The sequence below is a fragment of the Drosophila obscura genome, unplaced genomic scaffold, assembly GCF_018151105.1.
Source record: "Drosophila obscura isolate BZ-5 IFL unplaced genomic scaffold, ASM1815110v1 contig_1, whole genome shotgun sequence".
NCBI lineage: Eukaryota > Metazoa > Arthropoda > Insecta > Diptera > Drosophilidae > Drosophila > Drosophila obscura.
In genome coordinates, this window is record NW_024542679.1 from 4,540,362 (window position 1) to 4,555,010 (window position 14,649).

General features: G+C 48.9%; 4 protein-coding genes across 7 annotated transcripts; 2 read left to right on the forward strand and 2 right to left on the reverse strand.

The window, feature by feature from the left end:
* Window positions 1–52: 52 nt before the first annotated feature.
* LOC111071602 (ubiquitin carboxyl-terminal hydrolase 36) lies at window positions 53–7,251 on the reverse strand. 4 transcript variants are annotated; one of them, XM_022363032.2, is made up of 6 exons: window positions 6,272–7,251; window positions 4,060–4,799; window positions 2,159–3,991; window positions 1,736–1,859; window positions 1,682–1,704; window positions 53–1,048 (listed from the first exon to the last, which is right to left on the reverse strand). In XM_022363032.2, exons 1-6 carry the CDS (start codon window positions 6,630–6,632, stop codon window positions 647–649), a joined length of 3,483 nt encoding a protein of 1,160 aa, XP_022218724.2. In that variant the 5' UTR covers window positions 6,633–7,251; the 3' UTR covers window positions 53–646. The 4 variants fall into 4 exon arrangements, 3 of the variants coding, with proteins under 3 accessions (XP_022218724.2, XP_022218721.2, XP_022218723.2); XR_002607498.2 differs by having other exon boundaries at window positions 957–1,048; window positions 1,440–1,859; XM_022363029.2 differs by lacking the exons at window positions 1,682–1,704; window positions 1,736–1,859 and having other exon boundaries at window positions 6,272–7,248.
* Window positions 7,252–7,976: 725 nt separating this feature from the next.
* LOC111071593 (bifunctional coenzyme A synthase) lies at window positions 7,977–9,793 on the forward strand. The gene is made up of 2 exons (XM_022363021.2): window positions 7,977–8,581; window positions 8,633–9,793. Exons 1-2 carry the CDS (start codon window positions 8,032–8,034, stop codon window positions 9,637–9,639), a joined length of 1,557 nt encoding a protein of 518 aa, XP_022218713.2. The 5' UTR covers window positions 7,977–8,031; the 3' UTR covers window positions 9,640–9,793.
* Window positions 9,694–10,946, reverse strand: LOC111071595 (thioredoxin-like protein 1). The gene is made up of 3 exons (XM_022363023.2): window positions 10,449–10,946; window positions 10,100–10,383; window positions 9,694–10,038 (listed from the first exon to the last, which is right to left on the reverse strand). Exons 1-3 carry the CDS (start codon window positions 10,812–10,814, stop codon window positions 9,825–9,827), a joined length of 864 nt encoding a protein of 287 aa, XP_022218715.1. The 5' UTR covers window positions 10,815–10,946; the 3' UTR covers window positions 9,694–9,824.
* A 302-nt stretch (window positions 10,947–11,248) lies between these two features.
* Window positions 11,249–14,353, forward strand: LOC111071594 (proliferation-associated protein 2G4). Its single transcript, XM_022363022.2, has 8 exons — window positions 11,249–11,426; window positions 11,623–11,720; window positions 12,000–12,136; window positions 12,201–12,363; window positions 12,610–12,831; window positions 13,109–13,334; window positions 13,580–13,707; window positions 13,768–14,353. Exons 1-8 carry the CDS (start codon window positions 11,336–11,338, stop codon window positions 13,879–13,881), a joined length of 1,179 nt encoding a protein of 392 aa, XP_022218714.1. The 5' UTR covers window positions 11,249–11,335; the 3' UTR covers window positions 13,882–14,353.
* Window positions 14,354–14,649: the final 296 nt, after the last annotated feature.

Genomic DNA, 14,649 nt, shown 5'->3' on the forward strand with positions numbered 1-14,649 from the left:
CTCGTTCGTAGTGTGCTGCACTGCTCTCAACTATAAATAAAAGGGCGCGCCATTAAAATTACACTCAAGTTTCACTGTGGTTTTAATCTAAACGCTCATTGCTTGTTATTATATGTACATTTTGGGTTGGTTTTTAGTCTCTTAAAATTATATTGGGTTGCTTTATTTTCCATCATTTCCAGCTCATTTATATCGTATTTAAGTTTGTTTGTTGTTGCTGTTGTTTTGCTTAGATTTGGGGCTGGCCTAGCCATTTTTTTAAAAAATGTTTTGCGATAATTTTCTTATGACGCTGCTGTAACGAGCATGCCGAACGTAATATTTCAGAACACAATAAATATATATATATATGTATAAAATGCCATACAGGGATCTCTTGCATTTTTTTTCACTTATAACATAATCATAGGTTGGCTTAGGGGGTAGCGGGTTTGGGGGGCGCGTTCTATATGGGTAGGGGCGGTGTGGCGCAACAGTTATGCTCTAGCTTATAGCTTACAAGTCCTACTCCTAAAACATGTTCAATCAGCAGTTAAAAAACGTTTAAAAAACTCAGCCGAACTCGCAATCGAAATCCAATAACAAATGCACAGGCACCAGCCGCATCCGCAGCCGCACCTGCAACCTCATCCACCACAAGTGGCAGTTAGGAGGAGGACTGCTGTGGCTGCTGCTGCTGCGACGACTGGCGACGATTATAGCCGCCACCGGCGGCCAGATGACGCTGCAGGCCCCGCTGCTGCTGGAACTTGCTGCCGCCCGGTCCACCGTGCCGATTGAATTTGAACTTGTTGCGCTGCTGGAAATTATGCCGAAAGTTCTGATTGTGGTAACGCGGGAAGCTGCTGCCACCGCCGCCGCTGCCGTTGCTGGACTTGTGCCAGCGCTTTTGGCTCTCGAGCTCCTGGAATGGATTGTAGCCGGGCGTGCTGCTGTTGCTGGCCTTTGCCGTTGCGGACTTCACCTTGCGCTGCCGTCCACGATCCATTTCGTTCTCCTCCTCATCGTCGTGGTCGCGCTGCCGCTGTTCACGTGCCTCCGCCACCAGCTATCCAAGGGAAAACGAAACAGAAAATAATCAAAATTAAGTTAATAATTGATTTTCCGCTTCGTGAATGAGGGCAGGACAGGCCGTAATGAAGCTTATGCAGATGAGAGGTAGCCACAACGTTAACAATAACAATGGAAATGGGATGCTAGATATGTGTTTGCAAGTAGTTAGGGTAGTAAATGGCTTACATTAAAACATAAACAGTTCAAAGTTTATCTGGCAAAACGGTAACGGGCACGGTTGAATTTATGGCAAAAGAAACTGGGCTCTGCATACAGGAGAAACAGGTCATAACAGCAGTCAAATCATAAGCTTCATTGCACACACACACACACGCACAGACACAAACACCAAATGGAAATTGTTGGGGTGGGGAAGTGTGAATTACCTAGGCTCTCGGCCGCAGGCACAGGCTCAGGCTCAGGCAACTCTATGTTCTTGAACCCTTTTGCGGGGTCGCGCATTGAAGATCTGTCCAACGTATGGATGGATAGGATAACTTCAAAGCAATCACAGACTATACATTCGTAATCGTATTGAGAAGGATTTGCCGCGCCTCCTACCGGGTATCCGGTTTGGTTGCGCCAGCGACTGTCGTTGCCGTTGCCATTGTCATTGCCATGGTGTGACTGCTACTGCCACTGCCACTGCTACTGATAATCCCACTGCCACTGCAACTGCTACTGCTACTGTCGATGTTGATGCTGACTGCTGATGCGACGACGCCTTCGTTGCCGCCGCTACCATCCACATCCACATCCACATTGCCGTGACCAGCTATCCGTTTCGCACAAACCAACTCAAAAGTCTAAATGATTTGGGGGGATATACAAATCGTGTGGAAACAAATGGAAAGCAAAATTACAAACATGTTTTGTTTTTTATTAGAAATGCAAGAACAACACACATCAACAACACAATTGATAAATGCATGCAGGAAGAGAGAGAGAGAGAGATCGAATCAGAAATCAGAAGGGCCACCACGAATAATTTCGTTGATTTTTTTGGTTCTGTTGGTTAGGTTAGTTAGTAGATGATTGAGGTATAGCCAGCCATAGAGCCCTCACCCCTCTCCAATCAGTTTTAAGAGTTAATATTTGCACTCACCTCCTTGTCCAGTTCCGCTGGCTTTCCGCTCCAACTGAGCACCGAGGTAGAGCCGTAGCCGCGATGCGACTGCTTCATCAGCTCGTTGACGACATTCCCATTGGTTGAGGCCTCGCTCTGGTAGCCATTGCCCACGCGTGTCTGATGCGTCTTGACGGCGGTGCCATTGAGCAGCTTCTGCCGTTTGGCACCCGGTGTTGCGGGCGACTCTGCGGGGGATTTGGCAAACGGATTGCGATGGTTTTTGGCTGGCGTTGGCACCACCTGCACCTCCTCGTCATCGTCATCATCATCATCGTCATCGTCCTCATCTTCGTTGTCATCGTTGCGGGTGACCTTCCAGATGCCCGTCTTTGATTTAATGACGGCCGGCGAGGGTGGCGTCTTGGGTGAGGACGGGGCTTTGCTTTGTGACAGCGATTGTGACTGTTTCTGTGACTGCCAGCCGTTGGTGAGCTTGTTGTTCACCTCCTCCTCCTCTTCTTCATCATCATCGCTGTCGTCGTCGGCTGCTGGCTGTGGTGGCTTGTGTTTGCTTTGATAGTTGTTGAGGCTCTTGAATATCTCGTCTATGGCATCAGTCTTTTGTTTGCTGCTGTTGTTAACGTTTACCAACGAAGCGACGGACGCTGACGCGGACGGGGACGCCAATGACGAGGAGCTTGAGGATGTGGGCAGAACAGACTTGGCATTGCCCAAGCCATTTCCATTCGTAAGGCTGCCTCCGTTTGTCTTCGCGTGACCATTGCTCTGACCCGGCTCGATGTCCGAGTCGCTTGAATCTGAATCGCTGCGACGTTTTCGTGGATTCGGCAGTGGCTCATCCTCCTCGGAGGCGGACTCGTACGGCACGAGGCTCTTGAGTGGCGTCTTGACTGGACTCTTAACAAGAATCGTCTTGATTGGGCTCTTTAGCGGAGTCTTTGGCTTGTCGCTGCTGATGCTGTCCTCCATCATTTTCGGCATGCTGGGCAGCTGTGCCGTCGGCCTGGCCTTTGCCGTCGCTTCGTCCTCGCTGTCCTCATCCTCGGAGGATATTGGCAGATAGTTTTGCTGGTGCTGGTGCTGTTGGTTCACCACCGATTTGTTGTGGTTGCTATTGCTGGCGGAGGAGGAGGAACTTTTGTTACCATTTGCAGTTGTAGCTGGAGAAGCTTCGCCTTTAATGTATGCGCCAGCCAGTGGAGACTTCGCGTGCGCAGACTCCTGAAACTTTCCAGTCCCCACTTGGAGACCGTTCTGCTGTTGTTGGTGCAGCGGCTGCTGCTGATGCTGCTGCTTGAACTGAATGGCAGTCTTCTGGGCATGGGGACTACTGGCATGACCATTGCTATACCCATTGATGCCGCCGGGCGGCAGCTGGGGCCCAATGAAACGTGTGTGCGTGGGTATGGTGGAGGAGACTGTAGCTGGGACGGCCACTGGACCGTGCCCATTGGTCAGACGCAGGCCATTGCTCTTGAGCGGTGTGGTCTGGGCGAGATCCAGCTCGTAGAACATGATGTACGCGTTAGTGTTGCACACACTCTGCATGGCAATGGGCCGCACGTAGCTGTCATCGAAGTTGTAGTAGCTGCCCGGCTCGGTCAGACCGATGGCCGTGTAGTGGCCGCAATGCTGCGAAACTCCCAGGTGGGTGACCATGGAAACGAGGCGGTAGGTGAGCTGCTGGGCGGCAGCCGTCGGCGAGCGGGCTGCAAACCTACTCAGGTCAATGCGTGGCTTGAAGCTGATCGTCTTGGTCAGCTTGTTGCCGATCATCGAGAAGCGTTTCAGCTGGATGCACAGCGTGATGGGAGCCCGCTCCAAGCTGAACTGTTTTGTGGCCGAGACCTGCAATTGGATTAAAGATTAGAAATCAATCTCGCAAGAGCACACCTCTGACTCCCTCTCGGACTCACCTTCTTTTTGCAGCCCTCACACTTGTATCCCATGTCCTCGAGTCGCTCCCTGGAGAAGTAGCCGTCGAACGCCTCCTCGAGCGTGTCCGACTTGCGTATGTCGAGCAGCAGGTCCTGGAAGTGCTGGAAGGTGATCGAGACGTGGCTGCAGCTGAGGCATCGCACCTCGCTGCGCAGGTAGCCACCGAATATCTGATACAGTGGCGTCGTCTCCTTCACCAGCTGATCGAGCTCCTTGAAGTTGCGGAAACGCATCAAGTACGCCTTCTCCATGGCCTCCACCAGGAAGCGCAGGAACTCGTGTGCATCCTCTTGCCGCCCCACCACCATGTGCTTGCAGATCTGCTTGAGCTTCGAGTAGATGTGGAACGGCCGCATGGCCGACTGGCTGGACTGTGTCGTCTGCAGCGTCTTGGCCATGGCGCAGATGATGCAACCGCCATTGGATTCGGTAATGCTGCAGTTCTCCAGATGGGCCTGCTCCGAGACGAGCCAATTGGCCAATGCGGGTATGTGGAAGAGGGCCTGCAGCGTTGAGTTGAGGTAGCAGGTGTTGCCCACATTTATCATGCCCGTGCCGACCTGCCACTTGCGCTCCGATTGCTTCCACCCGATTCTGATGTTCTCCCGGGGATACAACACGCGCTTCGGTTTGGGCAGCTCGTTGGGATTGGGACCCGATTGATTGGACTCTGACTGGGACTGCGACTGCTTGCGATGGCCATTATTGCCGTTATTGTCTGTGAATAAACCAGCAAATTGATTGATCACACGCCACAGAATAAGAAAAATAGGCACGAGGAGCAGTTTGTAGAGCAGCCACAGGCCAAAACTGTCCACAATTATCACAGTCATAATGCATTGAGCACTCCGCTCATTCAAAAGATTCTGTACTCGTTCCGCGCTTGCTTGCTACTAAAATTAAAAACGAACATGACGGCCAGGGGAGACCAGAAGCCCATGGGGGAGAACTCTCGCTCGTTTGGGGAAACTGCTGACACACACTCGCAACACACAAACAGAACACACATATGGTCACCTGTGTGGTGCGCCATGGTTGATAACAGCGAGCGAGTGCCTCTCGTTAGAGAAGCAGACACTGCGTCGACTCGAACACTAGTGCCATCCCACTCTGGCCTATGCAAATTAAAATGCCACGAGCACGAGTGTTGCCAACTCAATTTTTTGCGCGACTTGAAAGTGTAGGCAAGGCACGGAACGACAATGCTCTGCTCCCCTTTGTGTTTGTTGGCCAGGCCAAGGCATTGACCAGACCCAGACAAGACCACCTCATCTTATTACAGCGACGACGCCTTGTATTGTCTTTGTATCAACTTCCTGCTTGGGGCAGCTGAGCGAACGCCAGCCAGCACATGTGTGGGTGTGTGTGCGTGTAAGAGATACGATGAGTGATTCACGCAACTGCTTTTTTTTTTACTTTTCCCCCATTCATTCAACTACGCAACGCTGCATAAAGAAACAAATAAAATTACTATTACTAGCACAGCATCAGGCCATGTGTGCGTGCAAAAGAGATGAGCATAGAGAGGGGGCCGCCGTTTCGTGCTGATGTTTGCCGCGACGGCAGCACGTTTTTTTTTTTATTCTCATACTGTTCCGCCTTTAGCGGCAGATCCGGCGATTCAGAACTAGCGTAGTAAGCTCTCCCTTGTCCTACCCCTCTCTTCGACCACTGTTGACTGCCTGTCCAACTCACTCTTTGCGGTGTTGTACTTGTTTTGCTTTTTTCACATTTCCTTTCACACTGTTTACACGTACACCACCCAATCGCAATCTCTCTCCCACACTCGCACACAAACAGACAAACCCCAATGTATACGCACGCAACAAAAAGTACAGGTATGCTGCTCGCGTTGGCCGCGCTGCCGGCGCCGCTGCCGGCAAACTGCAGCAAAGCCAAGAAAGAGTGTAAAAATTAAAGCGGAAAAATCACACACACGTGATTCCTCTGACCAGGCCATAGTTTTGGCTAAAATAAACATAAAATATATGTACACATGCATGTATTTCTGCGTATGTTTGTGTTCGTCTGCAAAAGCAAGAGACGCACATGGAAAATTTTTCAAATTGCGACACAAAGAAACACAAGAGAGAGAGACGGATACGAAGAAAATCAACTATTAAGCTAAGCGATTGGGACAACTTCTCCCTCCTCCACCTCCTCTCTTTATCGTCGCCCAACGCTACTCACCGTGTCCATTTGCTCCCACAACTTTGCTGCTGCCAAAGTTGCTCCCGTTGCAACTGCTGCTGTTGTTGCTGTTGCTGGGTTGCTTGATGACGATGTACTTGCTCTTCAGATGATCCAGCACAGATTCCTTGTAGCTGGGTACCTCCTCGTACTCGATTTTGGACATCAGAATCCGCTTTGCATACGCACCGACAGCAATTTGATTATGGATTTCAGAATCAGAGTCGTCGCCGCCGCCACCGCCCCCGCCGGTTTTTTTGGCCTCGTCAGCAGCCCTGCTGCCGTTCCCGACGCCAAGCGATTCGCGGAGCGCAGCGCTGACGACATTTGCCGTTTCGCATACAGCCATTGAAACGGGCATGGCGATGCTCCTGCTGCTCGTGGGTGTTTGTGGAGGAATTTTGAAGAATATCTGCTATCGCTTCCTGGGACAACTCAAAGTCGCAGCGGTTACGGGTGATAACCAAGAATAAGGCTGAGAATAATGGGGGCGACGGTGGGGAGGAGGGAAATGAACCGCATCCGCCTTTTCTATGACTGCTGTTGCTGCTGCTGACGGCGGCTTCGGTTAGCTGCGTCGGCACATTTGAGATCCTTGCAGATCCTCCGCCCACGATAATAGTAGTAGTCCAGCCCCCTGTCTCGTCTCCGACCGCGACACGTCCTTCACCGACGTTCGTTGCCGCGCTGCCACAATCGCTACCACTTTTCGGTTCTCTCTTTGCCTTGCTTCTCGCCGACTGCGGACGACCGACACACGCACACTATCACACACACACTCCGACACTTTTTTTAGGGCTCTAGGCAAGAATTTACGCTTCGATTTATTCGGAATTGGAACACAACGCCTTCCGGCTTGACATTTTCAATAAAATCGGAATTTTTTCAACAATAGTTCGAGCACATTTTTAACAGAGCACATGTGCATAGAGTTTTTAAAGTTTTTCTGCTTAGTGTGACCGCGCACAAATTTGCTAACAATTCCACAATTTGGAGGAGGTCTGGTCACTCTTTTCACAAAATTTGGTCAGTGTGACCGTGGACTTATCGACCAAATATACCGTCTGACCCTCAGAAATATACCAAAATATACCTTCGCATCTTTAAAATATTGGCGGGAGTTTCGGGATTTTTTTCATTTCGGTATCTTCTCAAGAAGTATTTTTTATTTGCATAGTATTTATTTGTTTCAATCTCGTATGGGGGTTATTTTACGTATTTTTTTGTTTCAATTCCATATGTTTTGAAAATCTGGTATTTGGCTTAACTGGTCGCAAACATTTTTCTCGTTTTCTGAGGTACCAGTCACACTCGACAAAACAAATCAAGTGAACTATTTATTTTTCCATATATGTACATTTGAAAATGACCACCAAACTCCACTTATCGTACAAAAATATCGATATTATTCGCTCTCAAATCGTGGTTTTTAAAAATTTGCTCTCTTTTTTGATGTGAAGAGAGCGTTTTCGTAGGGACTTACCCCGCATTTTCGTGGTGTGAGAAACATGTTCTTAACGGGAACGTTCCCGTAAGATGTATTTGATTTGTATGGGAAATTGGATAATTGGAAAAATTATTTTTTTAGGGCTGAGAGGGCCAACTTGCCAGTAATATTAAACGGAATATCAAAATTGACGAATTCCATATCACAAAATATCATGGTATGGCAGCTCGCAGCAACTACGAATTGCACGAGTCTGGTAACGCCACAAAACGACGTCACATTCGCAATCAAAAGTTCAACTTCAAGTTCGAACATGGCATCCACGGGTTTGTTGGTTGTCTCCAACATTAAGCAACTGGGGAAATCCCTGCGTAGCATTGAGAAATATGTCAGCTCACTGTACATACACCTGAATGTGGCGGGGTCAACGTCCAACTCGTCGCCTGCTCCGCCCGTCTGGGGTCGTCTGATCTCGCAGTTGTATGCCAACAGCAGCAGTTATGTGGGCAATCAGATCGATCTGCGGGTGCTTGTGTCCCCCCTGAGGCCCGGCGTGGACGGACCCCTGAAGTTGCGCAAGCCCGTGGATATGATATTCTCGGATGCCCACCATCCGGAGTTGTGTGAAAAGCTTCGGGCTGCCCTGAACATTAGCCAGCCCACCATCTTCCTGGAGGACAGCAGCTGCACGGATCTGGGCTCGCAGGAGGACAACTCGCCGTCGAACAAAATGTATCCGTCGGTGGTCCTGGGCGGAACCTTCGATCGCATCCATCTGGGCCACAAGATATTCCTCACGCAGGCGGTGCTGCGCACTTGCCAGCGTCTGGTGGTGGGCGTCACGACAGCCGCCATGACAAAGTGTAAGTTTTGAATGAGTCGGCAATAGTTTCTTATCTATTACTCACCTTCAGCGAAGACTCTGCCCGATCTGATACTACCCGTGGAGGAACGTATCGCGCAGTTGCGAGAGTTCCTCACGGACATTGACAGCACGCTGCAGTACGAAATTGTGCCCATCGATGACCCTTTCGGGCCGACGCAGCATGATCCGGACATGGACATGATCGTGGTCAGCGCCGAGACCCTGCGTGGCGGTCAAAAGGTCAACGAAATTCGCTCCGCCAAGCAGCTCCGTGAGCTGGACATCTTTGCCATTGACATCGTGGAGAGCAATGTCCACGATGGCATTCACGAAACGAAGGTCAGCTCCAGCAACACGCGCATCGATCTGTTGGGCTCGCGTTGGCGAAAGCCGGAACCCCGTCCCCACTTGCCTGCGCGGCCGTACATCATCGGCCTGACTGGCGGCATCGCCTCGGGCAAGAGCAAAATGGCCGAAAGGCTGAGCAATATGGGTGCCCATGTCATCGACTGTGACAAGGTGGCCCACGATGTGTACGAGCCGGGTCAGGTGTGCTACGAGAGGATCGTGAAACACTTTGGCAAAGCAATTCTATCTGCCAATGGTCGCATCGATCGAGCCCAGCTGGGTCCCCTGGTCTTTGGCAATCCCCTAGAGCTGGAGGCGCTCAACGGCATCGTCTGGCCGCAGCTGATTGAGGAGGTCAACAGACGGCTGGATGCCTTGAGAGCTGGCACCGTGGTGCCCAAGGTGGTGGTACTGGAGGCGGCGGTGTTGCTGCGAGCCGGCTGGGAGAACAACTGCCACGAGGTGTGGTCCATGATAGTGCCGCCCGAGGAGGCGGTGAAGCGGGTAATGGAACGCAATAGCCTCAGCGAGGAGGAGGCCAGAAAACGTCTGTCCAGCCAAGTGCCAAACCATGAAATTGTGGCCAAATCCCATGTAATCTTCAGTTCGCAGTGGGACTATGATTTTACCCAAAAGCAGGCGGATCGGGCCTGGAAGATGCTCAACAGTGAGCTAGACCTTGTGCTGCCTCACAGCAGCAGCCTCTAACTCCGAGACTACTACAGGGGATATTTTGGGGCGTGAAATTGATTGATTGTTAAACCGTTTTTATATGATTCTTTATGCATTTTGATGTACATTGCTTAGTTGTAAGTCGAAAGTTTAAAAAGAAATGCCGCAAAAACATTGGAAAAACGTTAAATTTCAGTTTTTTTTTTTTTGAGGTGACTGTCCTAGTGGCTTTCGCCCTTCTTGCCGGCCACACGCTTGAAATCGTTCATCTTTGTTGTCATGATTGGGGAGCCGATAAAGCCAATATAATCGATCTGTGTCACATCGCCGCCCGACTGATTGTTCTTCACGAAGATCTGTATGTTTTGTACATTCTGGAATTTCACATAGCGCAGATTGACTGGTGCACCGTTCTCCAGCTCCTTTTCGGCCAAGCTATCAATGGGGGGAAAGGCAATTAATTATATCATAAAGGAGTAATGCAACCCGAGCTTACGTTAGATCTTGAACGCTGCTCATGGACTCTGCCATATCAAAGTCAATGGTACGCGGCTGATTGATGAACAGCTTCACATCCTTGGGACCCAGCTGAGACGGAGCCTTGAACTTTAACGAATGAATCTTTACGGCCTGATTGAAAGTGATGGATAAGATCAGCTGCTCATCGCAGTCGGACTGCAAGTAGCCGCCGGCTGAGGCTAGGGCATGTTTGAGATTGTGATCGTCGGCCTCATTCAGGCACTCGCACTCCTGCTTCGAGATGAATGTATTGAGCTCCATCTGTGCAGGGAAAGGGATGTCCATATTATTTATTTATTTTGCTGCGTGTATTTGGATGCTCTTACCAGACCCTGGCCATAATCTTCGCCGGCCTCTTCGCCGCTGCTAGTGCCAATATGTTCCTGAATCTTGGCCTCCAGTCCGTTAACGTCAGCGCCCTGAATGCGATCGATTTTGGTCCTGTTTCTGTAGAATATGAACGTGGGCATGGCCGACACACCCTGGCCAGCGGCCGTGTCCTGGCATTTGTCCACATCCACCTTCAGGAAGATGGCATTTGGGTACTTATTGGGAAATAGCTCGAAAATAGGTGCAATTCTTTGGCATGGGCCGCACCAAGTGGCCGTGAAGTCCACCACTACCAGGCGGACACCAGCCTGGGCCAATTCAGCTTGGAAATGTGATTCGTCGTTAATAACGCGAACAGCCATCGTTAATATGCTTTAATTGCAAAAACTGGAACCGACAACAAAAAGATGACTGGGCATCTAAGCGAATTCTGACCCCTACGCAGCACTGGTTTTTGTAGTCCTGCACAACGACACGACACATTTGTGTGAACAAGTGTTGCCAAGTGAGTTTTTTTCAAGCTATTTTAAAGTTAGATAAAGTTAGGCTAGATAAATTAAAAATTTTTTTCGATGCGGAAGTCTGCTATTGAAAATATATATTACTATGATTTGCCACAACAATGCAGTGCAGCAAAAGTACAGAAGAATTCTGATTCTCATGACAAAAAATGGTCTCTTTTTATATAGAACCTTCTCATGTTTTTACAGAAAAAAAGCTATTTTTTCTTTTAAAAATTTTCCAGCACTGGTGGGATTACACTGACAGGAAGATTTTTTTGAGGCAACGATTCGGTCACACCACACGTGGTCTCATTTGTCACTGGAGAGTCGCATTTTCATTTAAAGTCGCCATTTTTAAATTACTGTAAGTTGACTTCACCATGGCAGACGCAGAAAAGGAGCAGCCCGAGAAGACTATTGCCGAGGATTTGGTTGTAACCAAGTACAAATTGGCCGGCGAAATCGTAAACAGTAAGTGAAGTCTTTTATTCGCAAAGTGAAAGTGATTTGTCGGCGCTACGTGGCGCTTACACAATGCTTCCCCAATGTCCGCTTTCGCTTTGGCTGTGGCTGTAGCGCTGCCACGCACATGCACTGCACATCACATCACTGGCGCAACGTTGATAAATCCGACTATTTCTGGACATTTGCCTTTGTTTAATTATAGAAACACTCAAGGCGGTGATCGGACTGTGCGTGGCTGATGCCTCCGCGAGGGAGATTTGCACCCAGGGTGACAATCTGCTGACTGAAGAAACCGGCAAAGTAAGTTCATACTGGAATTTTCCATTGCCCAATTGCCGTTTGTCCAATGATTAAAAACTACACGCTTGAGGATATCCAATGCGAGTCGCGTGCTGTGTGGGGCTGGCGGCCGCGTGGTCGCCAGGCGCACGTTTGGGATATGTCCCCCACGTGCCACGGGCATTCGCTCTCGCCATTGGTCCCAAAGATTCGCAGATTATGAGATCTGAGGACATATTGGCCAACGCAAGAGTTTTGCATTCTGATTGTACAGTATTAATAAGGACAGCTTTCCCTTAGGTATACAAAAAGGAAAAGGACCTGAAGAAGGGCATCGCATTCCCGACATGCCTGTCCGTCAACAATTGTGTCTGCCATTTCTCGCCAGCAAAGAACGACCCCGACTACACGTTAAAGGCCGGCGATGTCGTTAAAATGTATGTAAAAGATATTCAAAATGCTCCTGCGCTAACTTATCCTCAATGTTATTTCTTTCAACAGTGACTTGGGAGCGCACATTGATGGTTTCATCGCAGTGGCCGCTCACACAATTGTGGTTGGTGCCAGCGCAGATCAAAAGATCAGCGGACGCCATGCTGATGTAATTCTGGCCGCCTACTGGTCCGTTCAGGCTGCATTGCGGTTGCTAAAGTCCGGTGCCAATGTAAGTGTTTCCCAACTGTAAAAATCCATGTTCCGTCTGCAGGCAAAGCTAAATGGCTGCTGCCTTAACCCTTTCGCACAGTACATACAAAACGCCTGCAGATATCAATTGTCAATTTCGTGAACTGAACAAGTTTATGTGATAGAAATGTTCGGTCTTTAAAGTTGTCTACATCTTAAACAAAATCATCTTAATCTGTGTAGTCGTACATGAAGCGGATATAATAATTGTTATTTCTTCTTGCAGAACTATGCCATCACCGATGCCGTGCAACAAATCAGCGAATCGTACAAGTGCAAGCCGATTGAGGGCATGCTGAGCCACGAGCTGAAGCAGTTCAAAATCGATGGCGAGAAGACAATCATACAGAATCCTAGCGAGGCGCAGCGCAAGGAGCACGAGAAGTGCACTTTTGACACGTACGAAGTGTATGCCATCGATGTGATTGTGAGCAGCGGCGAGGGCGTGGTTAGTAATCTTCTAAAACGTAGCTAAACCCTCCTTCTGTTCGATGATTAAAACAATGCGCTTGAGGCTGGCCAAGCAAGGCTACGGCGTCATGTCATGTAAGCGTCTTGTACGCTCGGCGGGCTTTGGTTTGTAAGCCCGGCACGTGACCAGCGACAAGGCTGCGCTGGCTGCTGGCCGGAGATTGTTAGATTATGAGATCTGAGAACGCAATAGGACACTGAGAATCGAATTTCAGAGTTCAATAGAAAGCTAAGAATCTTTAATTGTGTTGCAGGGACGGGAGAAGGACACCAAGGTCTCCATCTACAAGAAGTCCGAGGAGAACTACATGCTTAAGCTGAAGGCATCCCGTGCCCTGCTGGCAGAGGTGAAAACAAAGTACGGGAACATGCCTTTCAACATCCGCAGCTTCGAGGAGGAGACCAAGGCACGCATGGGCGTCGTCGAGTGTGTCTCGCACAAGATGATTGAGCCCTTCCAAGTGCTGTACGAGAAGCCAAGTAAGTCACTAGCGACTGTAGCGACAGTTTATTATTATTATTATTCATTGGCAAAACTTAATTCCGGATTTGGTTCACCTTTTGGCTATCAAACACGGCCAGACATTTTGCCAGAGCAAACCCCAAGCTTTGGCGTCTTCAGCAGTTGCCCCAAAATGGCCTCTGTCTGAACATGCCATTGCCACACTCCAATCCACTTGGAAACCCCAGTTGAACATTTAATAATTGTAATTTTATCATTGCAGCTGAGGTTGTGGCGCAGTTCAAGCACACGATTCTGCTCATGCCCAATGGCGTTAATCTGGTTACCGGCATACCATTCAATGTGGACAGCTTCGCCAGCGAGTACAGCATTGCGCAGGAAGAGCTGAAGGTGAGTCCATATCGCTTACAATGCATTCTCGATCGTATCTAATCTTCTTATGCGTTTCAGACACTGGTCGCGCAGCCACTGGGACCCGTCAAGGGCAAGGGAAAAGGCAAGAAGGCATCTGCTGCGGCGACTAAAGTAGATTCCGCGCCGGCGGCCGTTGAGGCCAAGGCATAGAGCCCCGACCGAGCCCCCCCTAAAACCCAGATGAGCATCCACGAGAACAACTAACGCGCTGCCTACTGCTGCCGCAGGCTCCTTCATAAACCCCAAGGAATCACACAATTTTGACAAAATAACGGCAAACAGATCGAAGTTTTTTATTTGTACACACATACATACACGCCAGGGAAAACCACAAGCATTTCCTTCCCTACCCTACCCTACCCTCCTTCCAGCATTAATGTGGTGCAGCCACCACTGGGGCCGCTATTACTTTTACCTCTTTCAATATACTTTATTATTGTAAAGCGTGCGCCCGGGGGACTGTGACTGTTTTCGTTTAATCGGTTTTACAACGAATAATGCAAGAACTGTCGTCAAATTGTAACAATTTTAACGCTAAACATGATCTTTAAATATAATTCAAGATGAAACAAAAAACGTTATCAACGCTGCGTAGTAGGTATTAAATAAAATTAACTTTTTCTATATAAACAAAAAACAACCGATAAATTCAACCCTGGTTTTCATTTGTCGATTAATTACTCCAAAATGTATTGATCATTTTCGATTATTTCTCAAACCTTTTCGATAATTTGTCGATAGTTGCATATGAAAAATACAAGCAAAAAAACATTTTAGCTCGCTTAAACCATACCCCGTTTTTAAAATGTGAAATTCTAGCTATTCTCTGCTTCGAGTTTAATACACTGTTTCAATATGAAGAGCTGCTGGTCTGCTGTTGCTAGCTCGCTGCTGTATCTGCTGAGTTCTGAAACTAAC

Coding starts and splice junctions, on each gene's coding strand:
- LOC111071594 (XM_022363022.2), top strand. CDS start 11,336: ATGGCAGACGCAGAAAAGGAGCAGCCCGAGAAGACTATTGCCGAGGAT. Junction 11,721..11,999: donor TGACTGAAGAAACCGGCAAA/GTAAGTTCATAC, acceptor GCTTTCCCTTAG/GTATACAAAAAGGAAAAGGA. Junction 13,335..13,579: donor AGTGCTGTACGAGAAGCCAA/GTAAGTCACTAG, acceptor TTATCATTGCAG/CTGAGGTTGTGGCGCAGTTC.
- LOC111071593 (XM_022363021.2), top strand. CDS start 8,032: ATGGCATCCACGGGTTTGTTGGTTGTCTCCAACATTAAGCAACTGGGG. Junction 8,582..8,632: donor GACAGCCGCCATGACAAAGT/GTAAGTTTTGAA, acceptor ACTCACCTTCAG/CGAAGACTCTGCCCGATCTG.
- LOC111071595 (XM_022363023.2), bottom strand. CDS start 10,814: ATGGCTGTTCGCGTTATTAACGACGAATCACATTTCCAAGCTGAATTG. Junction 10,384..10,448: donor AAGATTATGGCCAGGGTCTG/GTAAGAGCATCC, acceptor TTCCCTGCACAG/ATGGAGCTCAATACATTCAT. Junction 10,039..10,099: donor AGCAGCGTTCAAGATCTAAC/GTAAGCTCGGGT, acceptor CCCCATTGATAG/CTTGGCCGAAAAGGAGCTGG.
- LOC111071602 (XM_022363032.2), bottom strand. CDS start 6,632: ATGCCCGTTTCAATGGCTGTATGCGAAACGGCAAATGTCGTCAGCGCT. Junction 4,800..6,271: donor TGTGGGAGCAAATGGACACG/GTGAGTAGCGTT, acceptor GTTTATTCACAG/ACAATAACGGCAATAATGGC. Junction 3,992..4,059: donor GTGAGGGCTGCAAAAAGAAG/GTGAGTCCGAGA, acceptor ATCCAATTGCAG/GTCTCGGCCACAAAACAGTT.